This window comes from Vespa crabro, chromosome 14 (genome assembly GCF_910589235.1).
Source record: "Vespa crabro chromosome 14, iyVesCrab1.2, whole genome shotgun sequence".
NCBI classification, from domain to species: domain Eukaryota; kingdom Metazoa; phylum Arthropoda; class Insecta; order Hymenoptera; family Vespidae; genus Vespa; species Vespa crabro.
This window is the reverse complement of record NC_060968.1, coordinates 4056021-4077066: the sequence shown is the minus strand read 5'-3', so window position 1 is coordinate 4077066 and position 21046 is coordinate 4056021. Positions and strand designations below refer to the sequence as shown.

The 21046-nt window shown below is 26.6% G+C and overlaps 1 protein-coding gene across 1 annotated transcript in view; it reads right to left on the bottom strand.

The window, feature by feature from the left end:
- Nucleotides 1–21046, bottom strand: part of LOC124429101 — a 31457-nt gene that overhangs the window by 4400 nt on the left and 6011 nt on the right. The window contains exons 2-4 of the mRNA XM_046973942.1: nt 7218–7325; nt 6119–6283; nt 4435–4532 (exon numbers count right to left, since the gene is read on the bottom strand). Coding sequence (XP_046829898.1) covers nt 4435–4532; nt 6119–6283; nt 7218–7325 — 371 coding nt within the window. The remainder of the gene's footprint in view (nt 1–4434; nt 4533–6118; nt 6284–7217; nt 7326–21046) is intronic.

The following is a 21046-nucleotide window of genomic DNA, read 5'->3' as shown; positions in this document are numbered from 1 at the left end:
TTTTTCATTGATAATCATCTTTGCGTAAGTAATAAGAAACGAAATAATTACTACAAACCCTTCTTTTTTTTACTTAACTCCTCGCTACAGTACAATAAAAAATGAAGGGATCATCTCGTCATGGGCTGGGATATACAAAAAAAAAAAAAAAAAAAAAAAAAAAAGAAAGAAAAAAAAAGGAAAAAAAAATAAATAAAAAAGGAAAAGGGAAAGAACGGAGATGAAAGGGATGAAAGGGTATTTTTTTTCTTCCTCTCTCTCTCCCTCTCTCTCTCTCTCTCTCTCTCTCTCTCTCTCTCTCCCTCCTTTGTTATCTTTAAGAAAATAGTCGTAAAAATTTTTAACGAATTGATTTAATGGGTACTCGCTTGGAAACGTTAATAAAAAATAATAATTATTTTTTTTTCTTTCTCTCTCTCTCTCTCTCTCTCTCTTCCTTTTTTTATATTTCAATCAATCGAAAGAGAATTAAAATATTAGTTCTCATTAGTTTTTTTATTTCGTTTCTTTTTATTTCGACTTATTGCACGTTCGGAAATTTTGAAAAAGCACGATTTGTTTATAACATTCAGACACGAAGAATATTTGTGATTCATCATTGGACGTGAACAATAGTTTTATCTTCGCGAAAGAAAACTATAGTCCCTCTCTCTTTCTATCTCTCTCTCTCTCTCTCTCTCTCTCTCTCTCTCTCTCTCTATCTATCTGGTTAGTTTATACGTCTCTTGCTATCTTGTCGAGACTAGTCGTTCAAGGCCACGTGTAATTTTCATTCTCTCCGTTTGGTGACGATTCATGTTTCAATGTCGATGTAGAAAACGACCTTTACCTTGCCCCGTTTCTGCTTGTTCCTTCTATCCAATTCAATTTCGTCCTTGGCACCTTTCAAACGACTACTTCTTCTTCTTCCCGTAATACCGACAAAACCACCACCACCACCAACACCACCACCACCACCAATACCACCACTACCACTAACACCACCGACACCACCAATACTGTGATGTAACTCCAACATGACGGTCATATGTTTATTCTCGTCTGATATATATATATACATGTATGTATTTTCACGATCATACGATTACGAACAATAACAACAATAACAAGAAAAATATTAATACTTTATAAATTGATCCTTTTCGATTGATATTTGTTTCAATCTCTCCATTTCTTTCTTCTTGCAGTAAGATAAATAACACAAAAGTACCAAGTACAAAGAGATTATTTTTCAATTCTCACTTTTCGTCATCTTTTCGTATTGACGACGAAATTCACTGTTGCACTTTTTTAAATCGTGAAAAAAAAAAGAAGGATACCATTTTTTAAATCTTCTTATTTCACGAACACATGTGAAACTTTTAATGACGTGATAGCACAAACAACTCATTTATCCCATTTTATTAATGTTTTCAACTTTAAAAAAAGAATGCCATTTTCTAAATCTCGTTTCATAATTCCATAAACGTATATGAAATTTCTAATTGGGTGAATCGTAAAAAAATTTATTTACCCCAACTTTCTCAACTTCTTCTTCTTCTTCTTCTTCTTCTTCTTCTTCTTCTTCTTGTTTCGTTCTAATCGTCCTAACGACAAGATCGTCGCAGTATTTTCACGCGTGCGAAAAGAAGAAAGAAAAAAGAAAAAGAAGAAAAAAAGAAACTTCTAATCGCGTAAAAAAAAGGAAAAGAAACAGAAAAAAAAAAGATAAGAAAAAAGGAAAATGAAGAAAGCAAAAGAAAAATTAAGAACGAGCTTGTTCGAAATCGAAACGTTCACTGCAGGACCGACAATGTCGTCTCATTGTTTTTAAAGAGCACCACGACTCGTGGGTGCTCTTACACATACTAAACGTGCATTGGCTCCTCCCCTTTTATCCCCCTATCCACTTATTTCCCTATCCCTCTCTTGTCCCCTTCGAGGACAGACTTAAAGAACACCTGCGAACGAATCGTCGTCATCTTCGTCGTCATCTTCGTCGTCGTCGTCGTCGTCGTTGTCGTCGTTATCGTCGTCGTCGTCGTTGACTTCGTCGTCCTCTTCGACCACGATCAGATGGCCTTTAAACCATTTAATACTCCACCGATCGTACACACGCTTAACTTTCATACGTTTAAGAATCTTATCTCGTGCGTTAATGTATTCCTTGTATTTTATCTTAGTCGACGTTTTATATATCGCGGAAAAACCAATTAAAATTCATTATCAATTCGTATGATCGATTATAAAACGTGATTTGTTTCTAAAAAAAAAAATTTTTTTTTCATCAATTTATTCATTTATTTACTTTTTCCTTTTTCTTTTTTTTTTTTTTTTTTTTTTTTCTTTTTCCTTTCCTAATCTCGATCCAACGCTAAATCTATCGGATGATATTATAATATAATTAATCTCAGAACATGTCTACTGGGAAATTCTGTTTTCGTTTTTTTTTTTCTTTTTTTTTTTCCGCGATATAAAATTCCACGTATTTTATCTTGTCGATGTTTTACATTTATCCGTATGTGCTACGGGGAAAAAAAAAAAAAAAAGAAAAAAAACCAATAAAATTCATTATGAATTCGTCTAATCAGATATAGAACGTTGTTTGTAAAAGAATTTTTTCATGAAATGTATATTTTTTTCTTTTTTCTTCTTTTTTTTTTGATCGTAATCCAATACTAATCTATCGTATAATATCTAATTGATCACGATATACGTCGAATAGGAATGTTCTTTTCACTTCAATTATGTATATATATATATATATATATATTTTTTTTTTCCTTTTCTTTTTCATTTCTAGTTTTTATCTCGCAGCGTTTTTTTTTTCTTTTTTCACACAACGGAAAAATCCAATAGAATTCATTAAGAATCGATGCGATCGTACAGTAAAACGTGATTAGTTTATAATAAAGAAATGTTTTTTCTCTGAAATAACTTTTTTCTCCCTTCAATCTTGATCTAAATCCTATTATTTACTTTTTAATTTAGTATCCAATTTATTTCACATAAATATTATACATACATAGAAATTTTTCCCCAAAAAGAATGACTCTTTAACAGATCGTTAAAATTACAAAAGATATTTATTCTCTAATTAACAAATTTCATTTATCGTTATTTTATAAAAGAAGAAAATGGAACATAATCGTTTAGGATAAATGAGTGATAACGTAGTGAAAATAGTTATGGTTATTGATTCATTATATCCTAGCGGAACCATCAGTTTCGCAACAGGTATACATATTTATGTGTACGTATTACACGCGATGTACCAGTAACAGCATCCTTCTATCTCTCTCTTTCTTTCACTCTATCAGATGCACCTGTAGAAAGATGAGGGAAAAAGAGTAGCACATCGTAACATCGACGTGACGAAGAGAAAATAGACTGTATATAAGAGAGAGAGAGAGAGAGAGAGAGAGAAAAAGATAGAGAGATAGAGAGAGAGAGAGAGAGAGGCGATCGAGGGCTAAGAGGGATAATAGGAACAGCATCTCTCTCTCTCTCTCTCTCTCTTTTTCTTTCTATATCGGATGCACCTGTAGAAATAAGAAGAAAAAAGAGTGGCACGTCGTAACATCAACGTGACGAAAACAAGATAGACTGTTTATGTGTGTAAGAGAGAGAAAGAGAGAGAGGGGGGGGGGGTAGAAAGAGAGGGCTGAGGGCTGAGGGCTGAAGAGGATAGATCAACGAACGGTTTTCTTCCGTCCGATAGGCGCAACAGGTTCTACTAAAGCCGAGATAAATGACAAAACGAGAAGTTCTATGCGGGACTACTGTAGGACTACTATATACATACATACATACATACATACATACATACATAGATAGATAAATACATACATACATACATACATACAACTATTCGTCCTCTTTTTCTCTCTCTCTCTCTCTCTCTCTCTCTCTCTCTCTCTCTCTCTCTTCCTCATTGCGTGTTACGAGCAAACGACTTCAGAGAATAACGGTAATGATTATGTGTACGTAACTATGTAACGTATATATGTATGTATGTGTGATCATGTGAGTACAGAAAAAAGTTACTAGAGTATCTATGTACGTATAAAGGAATGGCGAACCCATGACCTTTGGGTCACCCTATGACCTCCTCAATGGAAATTTAAATTACCCCGTAAATTTTCCTTAAAGTCTTCGTCATATTAAAGTTTTGTTGATCGTGTTAAAGAAACGAAAAAAAAAAAAAAAAGAAAAAAAGAAACAAGGAAACAAAAGAAAAAATAAACAAAAGGTAGGAAGAGAAAAATAATCGAACGAAATTTTTAATCTCTCGTGAAAAATAAAAAGAAAAATAAATAAATAAATAAGAACACAGGAAATAACGGCTCGAAATTATCTATTCTAATTTCAATTTTATTCTTTTTAGAGAGAGAGAGAGAGAGAGAGAGAGGGTACTTCGTAGAAAGATTAGAAATGTAATAAACGATATCTTACCTGCATATAAAAAGCTTCTCCTCTTGAAACAACGAAACTGTTCGCTCTGTCATCCGTTTGCAAAGCAAATAAACTCGCAGCTACGATGGCCAATGACGCTAAAAAAAAAAAAAAAAAAAAGAAAATGAAACAAAGAAGAAAAACGAATCAGATGAATTGCGTTATCATTCAGCCTAATCGTTTCTGAAGATTAAAAAGAAAAGAAAAGAAAAAAAAAAATACTCATTAACATCACAAATAAGATACTTAAATAGAAATTAACTAATGAGATAATTTATTTAAGGATACTCGAAAAAAATTTGTCTTCCTTTTTTTGTCGATCTAATCCTTTTCCTTTTTTTTTTTGTTTTTTTTTTTTTTTCTTTTTTTTTTAGTGTAATCATTCAGAAAAAAAAAGAGGATATATATAGGTGGAATAGGAACGTTCTAATCGTATTAGTATTTCTTTCAATTTAGACGAGTATACTAATTGATCTAATTAATAATAATTAAATAAATAAAGAATATCCATGTATATATATATATATACATATAATATGTAAATAGGTAATAATTAAGAAAATAAAAAAACAATAAGAGCAATAACATAGTTGATTCTATGACATTAGAAAATATCATATTACTGTAATAAGATCTATCATAGACATTCGATTCTTTCACTAAGGGTAAGTAGGCCACTAAGCAGCGCAAGCGACTAGTAATTCTAGCGTATCCGGTGGATTATGAAACGACTCTCTCTCTAACACTAAGAAGGGAAAAAAGGATTTCTCTACTCGAATGCACATTCTGGAATTCAAGATGCTTCCTTTATTCGACTATCAAGGTTGTATTTAAACTTCCTCCCCCTTATTTAAATCTTCTTAAACGATAAATTTTTATTTTTTTTTATTTTTTTTTTTTTTTTTCTTCGAACACCGGAAATATCGTCTAATCTATTATTCTAAATACCAAATCGTCAAAAAAGTTCGGGCAATAATTTTATTCGTACTATATATTTTATTTTATTTTTTTTTTCTTTTATTCTTTATTTTCCTCTTATTTTAAACTCCTTTGCTTTTTCTTTTCTTTTCTCCCTTCTTATCAATAAATTTACTTCATTAAATATTGGAATTTTTTTCTTTTTTTCCTTTTTTTTTTCTTCTTCTTTTCTTTTGAATTCGCAAAAATTAGAAATATCATTTATATAAATATTCTAATTTTCCATAAAGAATGTGAAATAGGATTAAAAATGTTGACGCTGATATGGTAATTTGTTTTACTTTGCATTCGTATTATTAGAACGCCTACATATAACTTTGGTTACCTCGGAAATTGTATATTATATAATACCCTTGATGATAAAAAGGAATAAATAACGAGAAAAAATATTAAAGGATATTGAATTGTAATATATAATTAATAAAATTATCATTATCATTATTATTATCATTATAGATTCATTTAATCTTTCTCATTTAATTTCTAATATTTATTTATCTTATCGTAAAATATTAAAAAAAAATATTTTCTATTTTTTATTTTGTTCTCTCATTTCCATCGAATCCTATCGTACCTTTGGCATCTTTAATTTTTTTTTTTTTTTTTTCTATTAATTTTTCCTTCTATTAACATATATTAATTTAAATGAAATCGAAGAAGGAATGTAAAAAAGAAATGACAGGGATAAATTATTTTCCATACTTACTTGCCAAGGTTGCTAAAGCGACCTTGCCGATAAGAGCAGTGCTATACGAAATGACAACCTTCTTCGCAGATGAAGCCATGGCAAGCTGAAGTACGGCAAGGCCAACCAATATGGCGAGTAACGTAGAAGCTGCTGCAGCAGCCAATCCAGCCACCCACACAGCCACTGAAAACAGTAGTATAATAATATTGGCTATATCGTTAGAATTTTATCGTTAGAATTTTATCGTTTAACGTTTATCGTTTCATTAATTTACTCTATATATATATATATATATATATATACACATACATACACATATTAAATAATATATAATGTAATGTGTGTGTATAAAAAAAAAAAAAAAAAAAAAAGAAATATTTCATGAAGATACAGGATGAAATATAACTTTCTAAATGATTTTAATAATCGCTCACTGTTTTCGATCATTTTTTTCTTAATCTTCTAATTAGACTTGATCGTTATACAATCCAAAAAAAAAGAAAAAAAAAAATTTTGTAAAAATCACCTATGAACACTTGTTTATCCATCCTTATATTTTTGTTGGGATGAAATAAAAAAAAAAAAAAGAAAAAAAATGAGAGAAACAAAAAAAAACAAAAGAAACGATCTCATTTGTTTTATAAATTTAATCCACGATAAGTATATATATATATATATCCATTCATTAACTGTAATATTGTGAGTTTTAATTACTTTAGTCATTAATTTGCGATATTAGTTCGAACGCGATAAATCGAGATACATATATTCATCGTTGATTAATTCTTATCTCGTTAGAACAGATCATTTATTATATTTATTTTGATTTTCTTTTGTTTAATTTTTTTTATTTTGTAATTTAATTTTTCTTTTTTCTAAAGGGAGCACAATTTAATTGTCATATTTATAACCTTAATTTGTATTTTATAACATTTTATTAAAACGGGGATCATTTATTATGTAAATTTTTGATGGTTATTTCGTTATGATTTCAGACTCAAATTTGTAGCATAAATTTTTTATATATTTTGTATTGTACACGTACATATATACGTGTGCATTTATGTGTCATATATATATATATATATTATAAATAAAAGATTTATTAAGAACTCACACACTGGTTGAAACCTTGAGATACCTTGGCCACATCTTTCTCGACCATATAAAAGGAACTTGCATTGCCTCCATGGTCCAAAGTAACCCTTTTCCGCAGCTGTACCAGCTGTTAATAGAAAATATATAAATTATACAATTTATACATAACACAAATCTTTTGTACATATTTGTATATATATATATATATATATTTTGCTTTTCGATGGGTGACATCCATCTGATTAAAATAATACATCTTTCGAATATTTGTTTAAAACTTTTAATCAATGGGTCACCCATCCGAACAAAGTTTATACTATAATGTTGCTTAACTTTTGATCAATGGGTCACCCATCCGACGAAAGTTTATACTATAATGTCGCTTAACATTTTATCAATGGGTCACCCATCCGAGTAAACTTTTGCTCGTATGTCGTTTAACTTTTTATCAATGGGTCACCCATCCGACTAAACTTTCGTCTCGTACGTCGTTTAACTTTTCTGAAAATTTGTTATCACTTTATTTTATTAAATTATTATTTTATTAAAACTATATATATATATATATATATATATATATTTTTTGAAGGGTAAAAGGAAGAAAAATGCATATACACGAATAATATATCATAAATATGTATAGGATAGGAATAGGATATGTTGTAAATACCACTCATTCGTAACGTCGTAGGAATATTAAATGGTAAAGGATCCATTCTTCGCTACTGTATTTCCGGTTCCTTCACACTTCTTACCAGGAAAAGACGACTGTTTGCTTAATTAAGAGGAAACCGAAAGGCACAGGTGTCTCGACAAAAATGGATGGAAGGTATGCGTTTGAGAAAATGATTCATCAACTTCCCTATCTCATACTGATATCTATAATAAATCAGTATTTATAGAAAAATTATTATATATATATATATATATATATATATATATATATATATATTACAGAAATGGTTTAAATACAAAATTACAATTAAATATTTACAAATGTAAATATTAATTATAAGATTGTTATGTAAGTACATATATGCGTCAATGATTATAAAAATAATCCTTTCAAAATATTTAATTATTATTATTTATTTTATACAACAACAATATTAATAATATTCATAATAAATATGTATTGTGTATGTGTGTGTGTGTGTGTGTAAAATTTATTATATTATATAGATAGATAGATCATTTTCATAATAACAGGCTTATTATATATGACCTGTATATTCAGTGAAATATAAAAATTCATAAAGAGTAGGTGAACAGAATAAAGAGAACAATATTTTAATTTACGATGTTGTACGAATGAAATTCGAACAATGGCAGTCACGTTCCTGATATCTAAGTTATTATAATACAGGTACGTACAGACCGATATCACGATTTAACTCGGTTACGTTTAAAGTTTCTCTCATGTTACTGATAATTTACCATTATCAACATTTTCTATTCTTTTACTATCATGATAAGATATCTAGTTTATGATTACTACTTGTATATATATGTATATATACACACACATATATATATATATATATGCAATAATATTGCGTATCATTGTTATTATTATTATTTTTAACTTGGTTTTTTTTTTTTTGTTAAATAAATTTTTCTTTCTTTTTCACTATAGTTTACATATATAATATATATTAAATAAATATACGAGACTGTTATTATGAAATAAATCTAAATCAATCGTAATTCTTGTATAATAAAAAAAGAAAAAAAAAAAGAAAAAAAAAAAGGAAAAACCAAAATATAAATGCAATTATTTTCTAATAAATTCATGTTAATTAATTTTTTATTAGCAGAATGAATACGAAGAGAGAACAAAAGGGAAGGGAAAAAAAAAAATTGAGAAGAGAAGAAAAAAAATTAAACAACATTATTTTGTTAATGAGCATTTAATCTTCTTTACTTACGCGAACTCACGGTATTCGTCATTAATTATATTAAAATGCATTGTTCCGTGGCTCGTTTTCACCATCTGAACCGAGAAAATTAGTTCGCTGAGCTTCTCGCTGATAGGATTAGCCATTTTTTTCATGGTTAATAAATATCTACAGTTAATTTAGATCTAATTTGTTCGACTAATCTTAACGATTTTTCTTTATACCGTTTTATCCAATGATTATTATTCCTTTTATTAGGCTAGATAGTAAAGTATTTAAAAAAGAAAATGAAATATTCGGTTCTTTCTTTTCTTCTTTTTTTTTTTTACGTGATCGCTCCATCTATTTTAATTAGTTCGGACACTTATTTGGATACTTAGAAAAAAATAAAAAAAAAAAAATATATATATATATATATGTGTGTATATACATCGATCCATTGCAATTAATTATTAAGGCGAATTTTTACGATTTCGATTAATTCGGCTGATTAAACAGTTGAATGGCTTTTACAAAATGTATTTCTACAAATATATATATATATATATATATATATATATATATATATTTTATTTACGATTTTGATTGTGACTGATAGTAAACAGAAAAAAAAAAGGAAAAAGAGAAAAATAATCTCTTTTGTTTTCTTTTAATTTATTTGAAACTTAATTATTATGATATGGATTGTTACGGGTGTTCATTGAATACCGAAGAAATAATATGTCAATTTTCTCCTCATCGTAATAACTGACACGTAATTAGGTTTTAGATTTTGATTAGGATTCGTTCAACGTTGTTAAACGTGAGAGGCATCATCATCAATCAACGTGATCGTAAAAATTGTTTCTTTTCTTTGCTTTTCTTTTTTTCCTCTAAAGTTAAACGTAATCTATTTGTTTCTTTTTTCTTCCTTTCTTCTTTTTTTTTTTTGACTGTAGTAGTATGACGTAACTTATGACAAATTTAAAGACCAAGCACGAGCTTGACCTTTGACACTGTGGATTTACCTAGAACGTTGCGTGTGGGTGGACACGTATGATCTAATCTAATACGACTCTTTCATTTATCAGAAATAGAAAGAGAGAGAGAGAGAGAGAGAAAGAAAATAGGACATAGAATAAAAATAATTAAAATCATTTGATTCAGCTGACACGTCTTGCGAAATCGAAGAAAAATTGCGTTCAGTGAACTATTGATATATTTATAAAAAAAAAAAAAAAAAAAAAGTTAATTGTATTAAAAAACAAAACAAAAAAAATATTTATATATGAATATCATATTTAAACGATACTTATATTTTTTTTTACTTTAATAGTAATTATACTCGTACGAATTTTTTAAGACTTATATACGGTAATATCTTTTCATATGTTCAATATATTTCAAGAAAAAAAATAAACAAATAAAAAACTTGATTCCCTTAGTATTTTCCTATAACAAAAAAAAAAAAAGAAAAAAAAAATATTAGAGTCACCCATCCGATCAAAGGTTCATATTCGATTGTTGCTTAATTTTTTTTTGTCAATGAGGTCACCCATCCAATCGTAGTACATACTAGAATGTCGCTTAACTCTTTTATTTATTATCAATGGATCATCCCCATTCAAACGAACTTTGGCTCGTAGTACTACATCATTTAACTTTTTATCAATGGGTCACCCATCCGAGCAAAGTTCATACTAGAACGTTGTTTAACTTGAAAAAAATTTTTTTTTTATCTTTGCGATAAATTCTTTTCAAATGTAATTTTTTGACATCTAATTAATCCAAACGATTTAAGTTTAATTCGATTGATGATCTCTCTTTATACCATTATTTTTCTTTTCGTTCTTTTTTTTTTTTTTCTTTTCTTTTTTCCTTTTCTCCTTCCTCGTTCAAATAATTCCATTGTTGTAACACTTTAAACGCGATTTTCCTTCGACTTTGCTAGTAGTTTTGCTTTTACGTTAGTAATAATAGTCTAGTCTCTTGTAGCGATATTATGCAATGCACCTACAGTGTTTTATAATAGAACTATTCGAGAACAATGGTCTTTAGACGATGAAACAACTAATTTTAAAATTGTTCACAGTACAATATATTTATAGTTACAAGCTGAACATAATATTTATTTTATTTGGTCCAACGATAAATTCATTTGTCTCATTTATGCTTTTTGTTTTCTTTCCTTTCTCTCCCGCTCCATCTCGTTCTCCTTTCCGTCATAATTTTTTTATTTTTTTTTTCCTTCTTCCTTTCTTTCTTTAGCTACCAAATCGTAGAGAAAAAAATTAATGATCGTTGAATATGGCCATAATTTTGTTTTCCTCTTTTCCTCTCTTTTCTTCTTTTTTACCTTTGATTTTATAATATTTCATCGTGACGTTTTATTTTTAATTTTGTTTTTGGATTAGAATCGTTAAAAAAAAAAAAAAAAAAAAAAAAAGAAAGAAAGAAAAAAGAAAGAAAGAAAGAAAAAAAAAATAAATTGAAGTATGAACTTCGATGTAACATATAAAGTTGATTCAACTGTATTTTTCGAATAGTATTGCGTTATTGAGATTTTCTCACGTTAACTCGACTACGACTACACGACCCAGATACATAGTAATCTCTTTTTAACGTGCACATATGCGACCATAGTTTCTGCGTTAGTATGTACCTGTATATATATATATATATATATATATTAATATGTACGCATACTATATGCATATATATATATATATATATATATGTAGATACGAATAAAGCCACGTTAGCTATTCTCGTAGTAACGATATTAGACCATATATGTCATACATTATGTCATTGTTCTCGTGTTATATACTGAAAATCGAATATGTATTACGTAACAATTAATTATTATTCCATTTTAATTAGATGATCTATATCTATCAGGTTAGCAAATATTTTACAATCTTTTTAAATGATAATAAAATTTAAACACAATGCAAATATGCACAATAGAATTGAGCCGGTATTAAAAGTTCATCCTTTAATAATTTTCATTAATCGATACGTATGGTCTGTGTAAAGTATTGCGAAGTTTATTTATATGTATTAAAAAAGGAAAAAAAAGAGAGAGAGAGAGAGAAGAAAATAAAATACCACGTATCTCATTTCGTATTTTTCTTTTTTTCTTTCTTTCTTTTTTTTTCCTCATTATTTCTTATTTTACCTCAATTCAGTATTATTCGAAATAATTTCAATACGAAATCTTTGTTAACCCATTATGCAAATTATAAACTATATTTACATGTATATTTGTGCGATATATATATATATATATATAAATTGTTTATGCTTCGTATATACTTATAAAAAAAAAAAAAAAAAAAAAAAAAATGATTAAACAAGAAAAAGGAACAAAAGAAAGAAAGAAAGTAAGTAAGTAAGTAAGTAAGTAAGTAAGTAAGTAAGTAAGTAATAATGGAAGAAGTTAAGAACGAAAGAAAATAAATCATCTAGAGTTTATACTCTAAGCTTAGTATTTTTTTTTTTTTTTCTTTTTTTTTCTTTTTATCTAAGCCAGCTAAGACGCATAAAGCTAAAGAATTGTTAGATGGAAGAAAAGTAGAAGATTAATAGAAGAATCTAAGAAAATAGATGAAATATTAGGAGAGAGAGAGAGAGAGAGAGAGAAAGAAAGATATGGGGATATTTTTCTTTTTTATTTATGGGAAATACTGTTATTTAGAGATAGAAATAGAAAGCGAAAGAGAGAGAGACAGAGAGACAGAGAGAGATAGAGAAAGAGAGAGAGAGAGAGAAAAATAATGAGTTTATGAAGCACTGTATGATCATTGTTATAGGCTAATTCTACTAAATGAACTAAATTTCCTAGAATAATCCTTCGCCTTATCATTCTGATTGAAGACAATTCGATAAATGGCAATCAACGAAGAAATTATAAGAACACCATGATTGAATAACGTTTGAAACATTACGTGATTAAATCATATGCATTGTGTTTTGGTTCTTTTTTTTTTTTTTGTTTTCATTCACCTCAAAAAAATCGATTTTAAATTTTAAAAATATTTCTCTAAATTAAATAATAAAAAGATTATATAAATAAAAAAAAAAAAATATATATATATATATATACTAATTAAAAAGTCTTTTCTATCTTACTCGCACATGTTTTTATATGTAGAATAAAAAAATGAAACAATAAAAAATTGTGATATATCTTCTTTAAAAGTTTCATTAAATTTTTTTTTCTTTTTCTTTCCATTTCTTTTTTTTTTTTTTTTTTTTTTTTTTTTAAATAACGTGAGATAACGAAGGGGATCGAGCTAGGGTTCAAAAGATCGAAGTACCTTTTCGAGATATTAAAACTCGTGGAAGAAATCACGCGTACGAATGTATGCGAAGGAACGAAAGAATGAAAAAAAGAGAAAGAGAGAGAATGAGAAAAAGAGAGAGAGAGAGAGAGAGAGAGAGAGAATGAGAGGGAAGAAAAGTGGGAAAGGAAAAGAAAAGAGAAGAATCAAGAGGGATCGAGTCGAAAGAACTTCCGGTGGCTGCCACCCGGAACACGAAACTCACTCGACCGAATATAAGAATAAGAAAGATAATTTTAAATCTTTGTAAATTTAAAAAAAGAAAAGAAGAAAGAAAAAAAATTTATTTATATATATATATATATATATAATTTTGCTTTGTAATGTTAATATTTATTTCATTAATTTATTAATTTTCTATCCTTCCATCTTATTTAATTATTTTTAATTTGTAACGTTATTACTTAATTATATATATATATTAAATCTATATTATATTTAAATTGAAAAAAAATCTTTAATATCATTAAAATTTTATAATTCAATCATCACAAATCATTCAATTTATCATAAATTTGAACAAATTGGATTTCATTAATAATTTTCTTTTTTTTTTTTTCTTCTTCTTCTTCTTCTTCTTTCTATAAATATATTTATAGTAGAATATTTGTGAAAATTATATGAGAGAAAAAAAAGTGACAAGGAGATAGAGAGAGCGAACGAGAGAGAGAGAGAGAGAGAGAGAGAGAGAGAGAGAGAGAAATCTCTTTTAAAGAAAGTAAAGGAAAATTTTTTTATTGCTCTCGAACATTTGAAACGAAGATCTGACTTCTCTCGATAGTTTCACGCGTCATATTTTCTATTGGACGATTTCAAACTTTTGCCGATTTATTTTTCAAAGCGTTCGCCTGAATCAATTCTTTTATACTCTTAGCGAAAGAAGGAAAAAAAAAAAAGAAAAAAAAAGGAGAGAAAAATAAAAAGATAGAATTCTCGACGTCTTAGAGAGACTTATAACGGTTGTGGTTATTCTCAAGTTAACCACCATTTTATTTGAAACTTTATCTATCTTCCATCTTCCTTATAAATTTATAAAAAAAAAAAAAAAGAAAAAAAAAAAAAAAAATACACACATATATATATAAAATCTTTAAAAAAAAATTAGAAAAAAAAAAAAATATATATATATATATGATAAATAAAAATTATTTATTATATTTCTTATAATATTTTTTATATTTATTATATTTACTTCAAAGTGAATAATAATAATAAAAATAAATGTCTAATTTATTCAGTAAAATTTTGTAATAATCTATACGATAAACTTTTACCATGTTCAAGACTTCTTATCATTTAAAATAGTATGTCACAATCCAATTCTCACAATCTTCTTCCTTCTAATCATCCTATACCATTCTAAGTCGATCCACTTTCTAACTACTTTTCCGTAGTACCTCATCGATCCGGTTTTGCATTAGGCATAGTAGACAGACTTATGAAAAAAAAAAAAAAAAGGAAAGAAAAAAAACAAGAACATGAAACGTCCTACATATATTTTTCACATACATTCAAATCTTTTATTAGACATTTATTTCTATATAAATATTTTATATAAGATAAATCATATATTATATTTATTATTATTATTATTATTATTATTATATATATATATATATGTTGCTCGAAATTTTATTATTAAATAAAACGTATGAAAAAAAAAAAAAAAAAAAAAAATTACATGCAGGAAAAATTTTCGAAGTTGATTAAATAATAAAAATTGTAATGAAAGGTTTGTGATTAATTTTTTTTTTTTGTTCTTTTTTTTTTCTCACAAAAAGAAAGTTCACACGTTATAAAGCATATTATTAATATTTTATTAAAATTATAATAATCGTTTGTAATTCTATAATAAAATATTAAATATTTTATGCTTTTGTTCTAATTAATTATTATGAGTTGATTTTCACGTCATCGAGGATATAAACGAATAAATTTCTATTTAATTTATCATTTATTAAATATCATTTATTATTAAATATCAATTATTACTATTAACAATATCTTGTTAACTATGACTTAACGTTCTTATAAACAACGAAGGTATTCATATACTTCTTTTATATACAACGTGTTTATAAAGTTATGACTTTTATCCCGTATCGATCGGCTTTTAAAGTGCTTCCTATATTCTCCGGCATAGTTATCGTCAATGTAAAATTATTAAAACGTTTAACTCATATTTAAAAGATCCTTTTTTACATTTTATGTAATCGATATTTTTACTGTTGAAAAAATTTGCTTTTAAATCTTTTCAGGCGAAAAAGAAAAAAAAAAAAAAAATAAAAGAGAAAAAAAAAAGAAAAGAAAACGATTTAAAAAATATTGAAAGAAAACGTTGGATTTTCTAATGAATCATTTTTTCCCCTAATGAAATTTCCATGAAATTCTCATTTTGAAAATATAATATGAGAAAAATGATAAAGAAAATTTTTAAAAGAATAAATTGATATCCTAATCTAAATTCATTATTGCCTAAAATGTCGCATTATCTTTCTATAATTTAATGGAAATTTTCCTTTTATCGAATATTATGAACAAACATATAGCTTAGAATTTCAATGTTAGAATTGAAGTAAACTCGAGAGGACATTAACTTCATGATGAACCGTTCTAACGATTAAACAACTTAATGGCACTGAACTATGCTAAACACGGGCCATTATCGACATGACATCCTGCATAGACATTCCTAATCGAACATTAGAGTCACATGACTCGCGTAATGTCTCTTCGTTCAAAATAAATTGATATGATGTTAAATAAAAAGAAAGAAAGAAAGAAAAAAAAAAAAAAAGAAAAAAAACAAGAAATATACACATATATAAAGTAATACATACAGTAATATAAATACGTATATATAAAAAGTAATAATAATAATAACAATATATAAGAAAAAAATGAAAAGAAAGAAAAAAAAAAGAAAAACAATTATATTACTCCATTTTATTATTTCAATTTCTTACAATTTATATTTATCTTAATATTTTCAATATTCTTACGATTTATTATTCTCTTTTTTTTTTCTTTTTTTTTCTTTTTTCTTTTCTTTTTTTTTTTTTATTGATATTATTCCATTCTATTATTTCATATGTCATTCCTCAATATTATTTTATCGATTATTTCTATTCCATTTCATATCTTTTTCTAACGAAATTTTTACTAAAATTCTAATCACGTTTCATACGTTAATGCAATCAGAGAGAATAATGTTTATCAACGAGTTAATAAATTTCGATGATCGAAAGTCAAGTTATATATATATATATATATATATATATATATATATATATATATATACATATATATATATATATATCGTCCATTTAATGACCGAGTCGTTGACCGTTAGGTTGATTGCATGAATGGTAAAAACAGGTTTCCATAGTATCGCACCATTTCGATCCATTCAGAGAGAAAGAGAAAAAGAGAGAAAAAGAGACGGAGAGAGAGAGAGAGAGAGAGAGAGAGAGAGAGATGGAGAAACAGAGAAGGCAATGCGTGTAGCTAGACGGATGGGAAAGTCTCTCTGGATATATTATATCCTAGCATTTACGTAATTCGAATTACCCAGACTGCGGAACCTTGAACGAAACAATATGCGAGAATTTGTGTGTGAAAAGAACGGTTTTTATAATTCATGCATTAAAGGCCATTGCATTGTGTTAATTTACATTGGACAAGAAAAACGTGAAGGATAAGAAAAAAAAAAAAAAAAAAAATAAATAAAATAAAATAAGAAATAAATAATGTAGTAAGGAAAGAAAAAAAGGGACGATTTCCTCTGTAAAATAATTTTTTTTCTTTTTCCTTTTCATTCCTGGCTATTTTTCTCTTTTCCTTTTTTTTCCTTTTTTTTCTTTCTTTGTTTTTTTTTTGTTTTTTTTTTTTCGTAGATCTTTTCTTACTTATTATTTTCATCGTCTGGTTATAGTATTCTTTTGTTTGTTTTTCTTTTTTTTTCTTTTTTTTTTTTTTTCTTTTTTTCTTTTCTCTTTGTAGAAAATGAAATGTTCATCGAGATTAGCAAAATTATATCTGCACGATTAGGAATTATCGAAATAACTCGTAACTCGTAATTTTAATCAAAAGTTACGTTTAAAAGATCTCGTGGAGTATAGTAAGTGATTATTTAAAATTCACTTAGGAACTTATGAATAATTTTGTATAAATTAAAAATCATAATTTTTAATTATATATACATATATTATCATTATTATTATTATTATTATTATTATTATTATTATTTTTTATTTAATTATTTTACTTTAGTTAAGTTTTTGCATTTGATCTTTATTTTTATGAATATTTATATAGATATATAAAATTTTTCAGGTACGAAGTTAAAGAAAATTGTACAACAGACTAATGCCCTTTTCCTTCTTCCCTTTCTTTCTTTCTCTCTATCTTTCTTTCTTCCTTTCTTTTTTTCTCCAAATGGAACTGGAATCGATAGAAAAAGAAATGGCGAACGAATGAACGTTCACTTTGAAAGACCTCAGTTGACGATAATTCGAGTTAAGGCTCGTAAAAGTTTTAAAGGCTATAGGACGAAAGCGTGAGAGACAAAGAAGGTAATTGGGATAACGAATAGCCATAGTTCTATCTATTTCCTTTTTCTTTTTTTCTGTTTTTTTTTTCTTTTTCTTTTTTTTCCCCTTAGAAACACCAAGTGACACAGTGCGATTTGTACGACAACAATTATCTTCATTAGAAAATTCTTTCTGATCTATTAATTTTGTTACTTTGTCTTTTTATTTTCTTTTTTTTTTTTTTTTTTTTTTTTTTTTTTTTTTTTTTTTATTCAGAAATATACAAATTTATTCTTTATGTTATCACGTTAAGATATAATTCATATATCCTTAATAACCAACATTCGAACAATTTTTCATTGAACAATTGCAATTTGAATGATATTAATTTCGCGCAGTTACGAAAGATTTAACTACGTTAATATATTTTTAATAATGGCGTACAAAAGAAAGAAAAAAAAGAAAAGAAAAAACACGAAAGAGAAAGCAATCTAAGTTTTTTCTTCTTTACCAAGGATCATTTCAATGAAATTTTAATTGTCGTTAAGTATAAATGATAATACGCGTGTCAAATTATTCATTTTAATTTCAATATCAGTCGATTTACGTCTCGGTATAACTTTTTTTCCATTCGACGAAAACTTTAATGTTCACTTTAAATTCTTTCGCAATTTTCAACTTTTTCCTTCCCTTTTCCTTTCCTTCTGTTAATTATTTTCAATAATTATTATCAATATCATCTCGATATAGAATTTATTTCGTAACGATTAACTTTAACATATAATTTCTTATCTTTTATTTTTTGTCTCATTTATTCTTTTACATAATATTTTGCATAGACAACACAAAAATAAAAATAAAAAAGTAAAAGAATCTTTTAATGAAGAAATAACGAATGTTAGATAACCTTTCGAATGAAATTAATTGAATTTACGTTAATATCAGATTTTCAATGTTCGATTAAGGAATGAATTCCCTTGACGACGAATAACAATATTTAATTATCCTAAAGGATAATTAGTCGTGGGACGTAATCTAAACGTCATGTACCGTTAAATGTTTTGGCATTTCTAATAATTCCCAGTTGTTATTAGAGAAGGATAGAACATTCTGTAATTGGTACGAAAATCATGGATACGTTGGGAATCACTATATATTACGTTTAGTTTACTTTGCTATATATACACAAACATATATATATATATATATATATATATATATACTCATGTCTATTCGTATGTACATACATACATATATACATACATGTTTATATATATATACACATAGATACATATCAGACCAAGCATATGCGTAATCTCATATATTACTTTCCTAGTTCACCTGCTGTTCAGATGCATAATCTTAAATATATAGGTATGTTTGTTTATATATATATATATATATATATATATATATATATATATATACACACCATATAAGTATATCAAAAAAGAGAAAGAAGGAAATTATCATTATTGTTGTTATTATTATTATTATTATTATTATTATTATTATTATTATTATTATTATTATTATTTGGAGAAAAAGAGAGAGAGAGAGAAAAGAAATTGGTCTCTAAAGTTCAACTTTGATCCCTGGTGTATTCTGAAAGTTGAATACAGAGATAACGATTCACATGCTTCTTCGATACTATCGAGACTCTCATACATATATATATATATATATATATATATATATATGTGTGTGTTTATATGTGTATATGGTATGGAAAAAGAAGAGTAGAAGTACCGTTATGTGCAGGGCCAGAAAATTTCTCTCTCTCTCTCTCTCTCTCTTTCTCTCTCTCTCGGTTAGTGAATGCAACGTGGCTTGGTTGAACTATACTTTACCCGCTAAAACTTACAAGTTACAATCTCTTTCTCTATCTCTCTGTCTCTGTCTGTCTCTCCCTTTCTCTCTCTCGCTCTCTCTCTCTCTCTCTCTCTCTCTCTCTCTCTCTCTCTCTCTCTCTTGGTTAATCTCTATCTCTTTCTACTCGAAAGTCTCGTTTACCAGCGTGAAGAGGAGGACTGCTACTTGTAACGGAACAAGATATGGTATTACAAAGCCAAGAACCTTTCTGTCAACTTGTTTTCATCGTCGTAGAAGTTAAAGAAATAAAAAAAAAAAAAAAAAAGAAAAGAAAAAAAGGAAAAAGAAAAAAGGAAAAGAAAAAGAAAATTCTCTTCTTTTTATTAATGTAGTGCGTAAAATTTATCAAAGAAAAAGAAAAAGAAAAAGAACAACAAAAAAAAAAAAGAAAAAAAAAATACAACAACAACAACAAAAAAGAAAAAAAATTTATTAGAACAATAATTATTGAGATAAAATTTAATTTGTTGATGTTATGTATAAATACGTGATTATATATATCTACGTGTGTTTCATATATATATATATATATATATATGTATATTATATAGTATCTACATGATCTATACAGGTGTTAGCAAGTATATGCAACTCGTGATAAATATTGTCCATATGTAAGTGTAAATATACGTTTCTTTTCAGGTGTTTACGTCAATAATTACATTACTACCTGTTCTATGGTTTCCTCTTTTTTTCTCCTCTATTTCTTTTTTTCCTTTCAATATCTTAATAATAATTCATCTAACATCGTATAATAAAATCGATCTATAGATCATATGTCTTAATCCATCTAAAATTTCTTTATTATTTACGAAAGAGTAAACAAGTAGATATATTACAAGTAATGTGAATATTTTTGTCGTCGCGATCGATTAGAATCTTTTAATTGAGAATATTAAAAGTGAAAAAGAACGCATTAAAATGAAAATTGACAATGTCATAATTACGATGATGACAACAGCAAAAAAAAAAAAAAAAAAATAAATAAATAAATAGAAATAATGATCGATATTATAATTTTAATATATATATTTAATCTTAATAATTGTAATAATTCAATTCTATATGGGTACGTAAAATAATAATTATATAATAATAATAATAATAATTTTAATAATAATTATCATTTTCATAATTTTAAAGATTAAATTATATAAAGAATTTCATGCAGATAAATATTTAATTAATTTTCATATACATAAAGTTGTCATTATATATTAT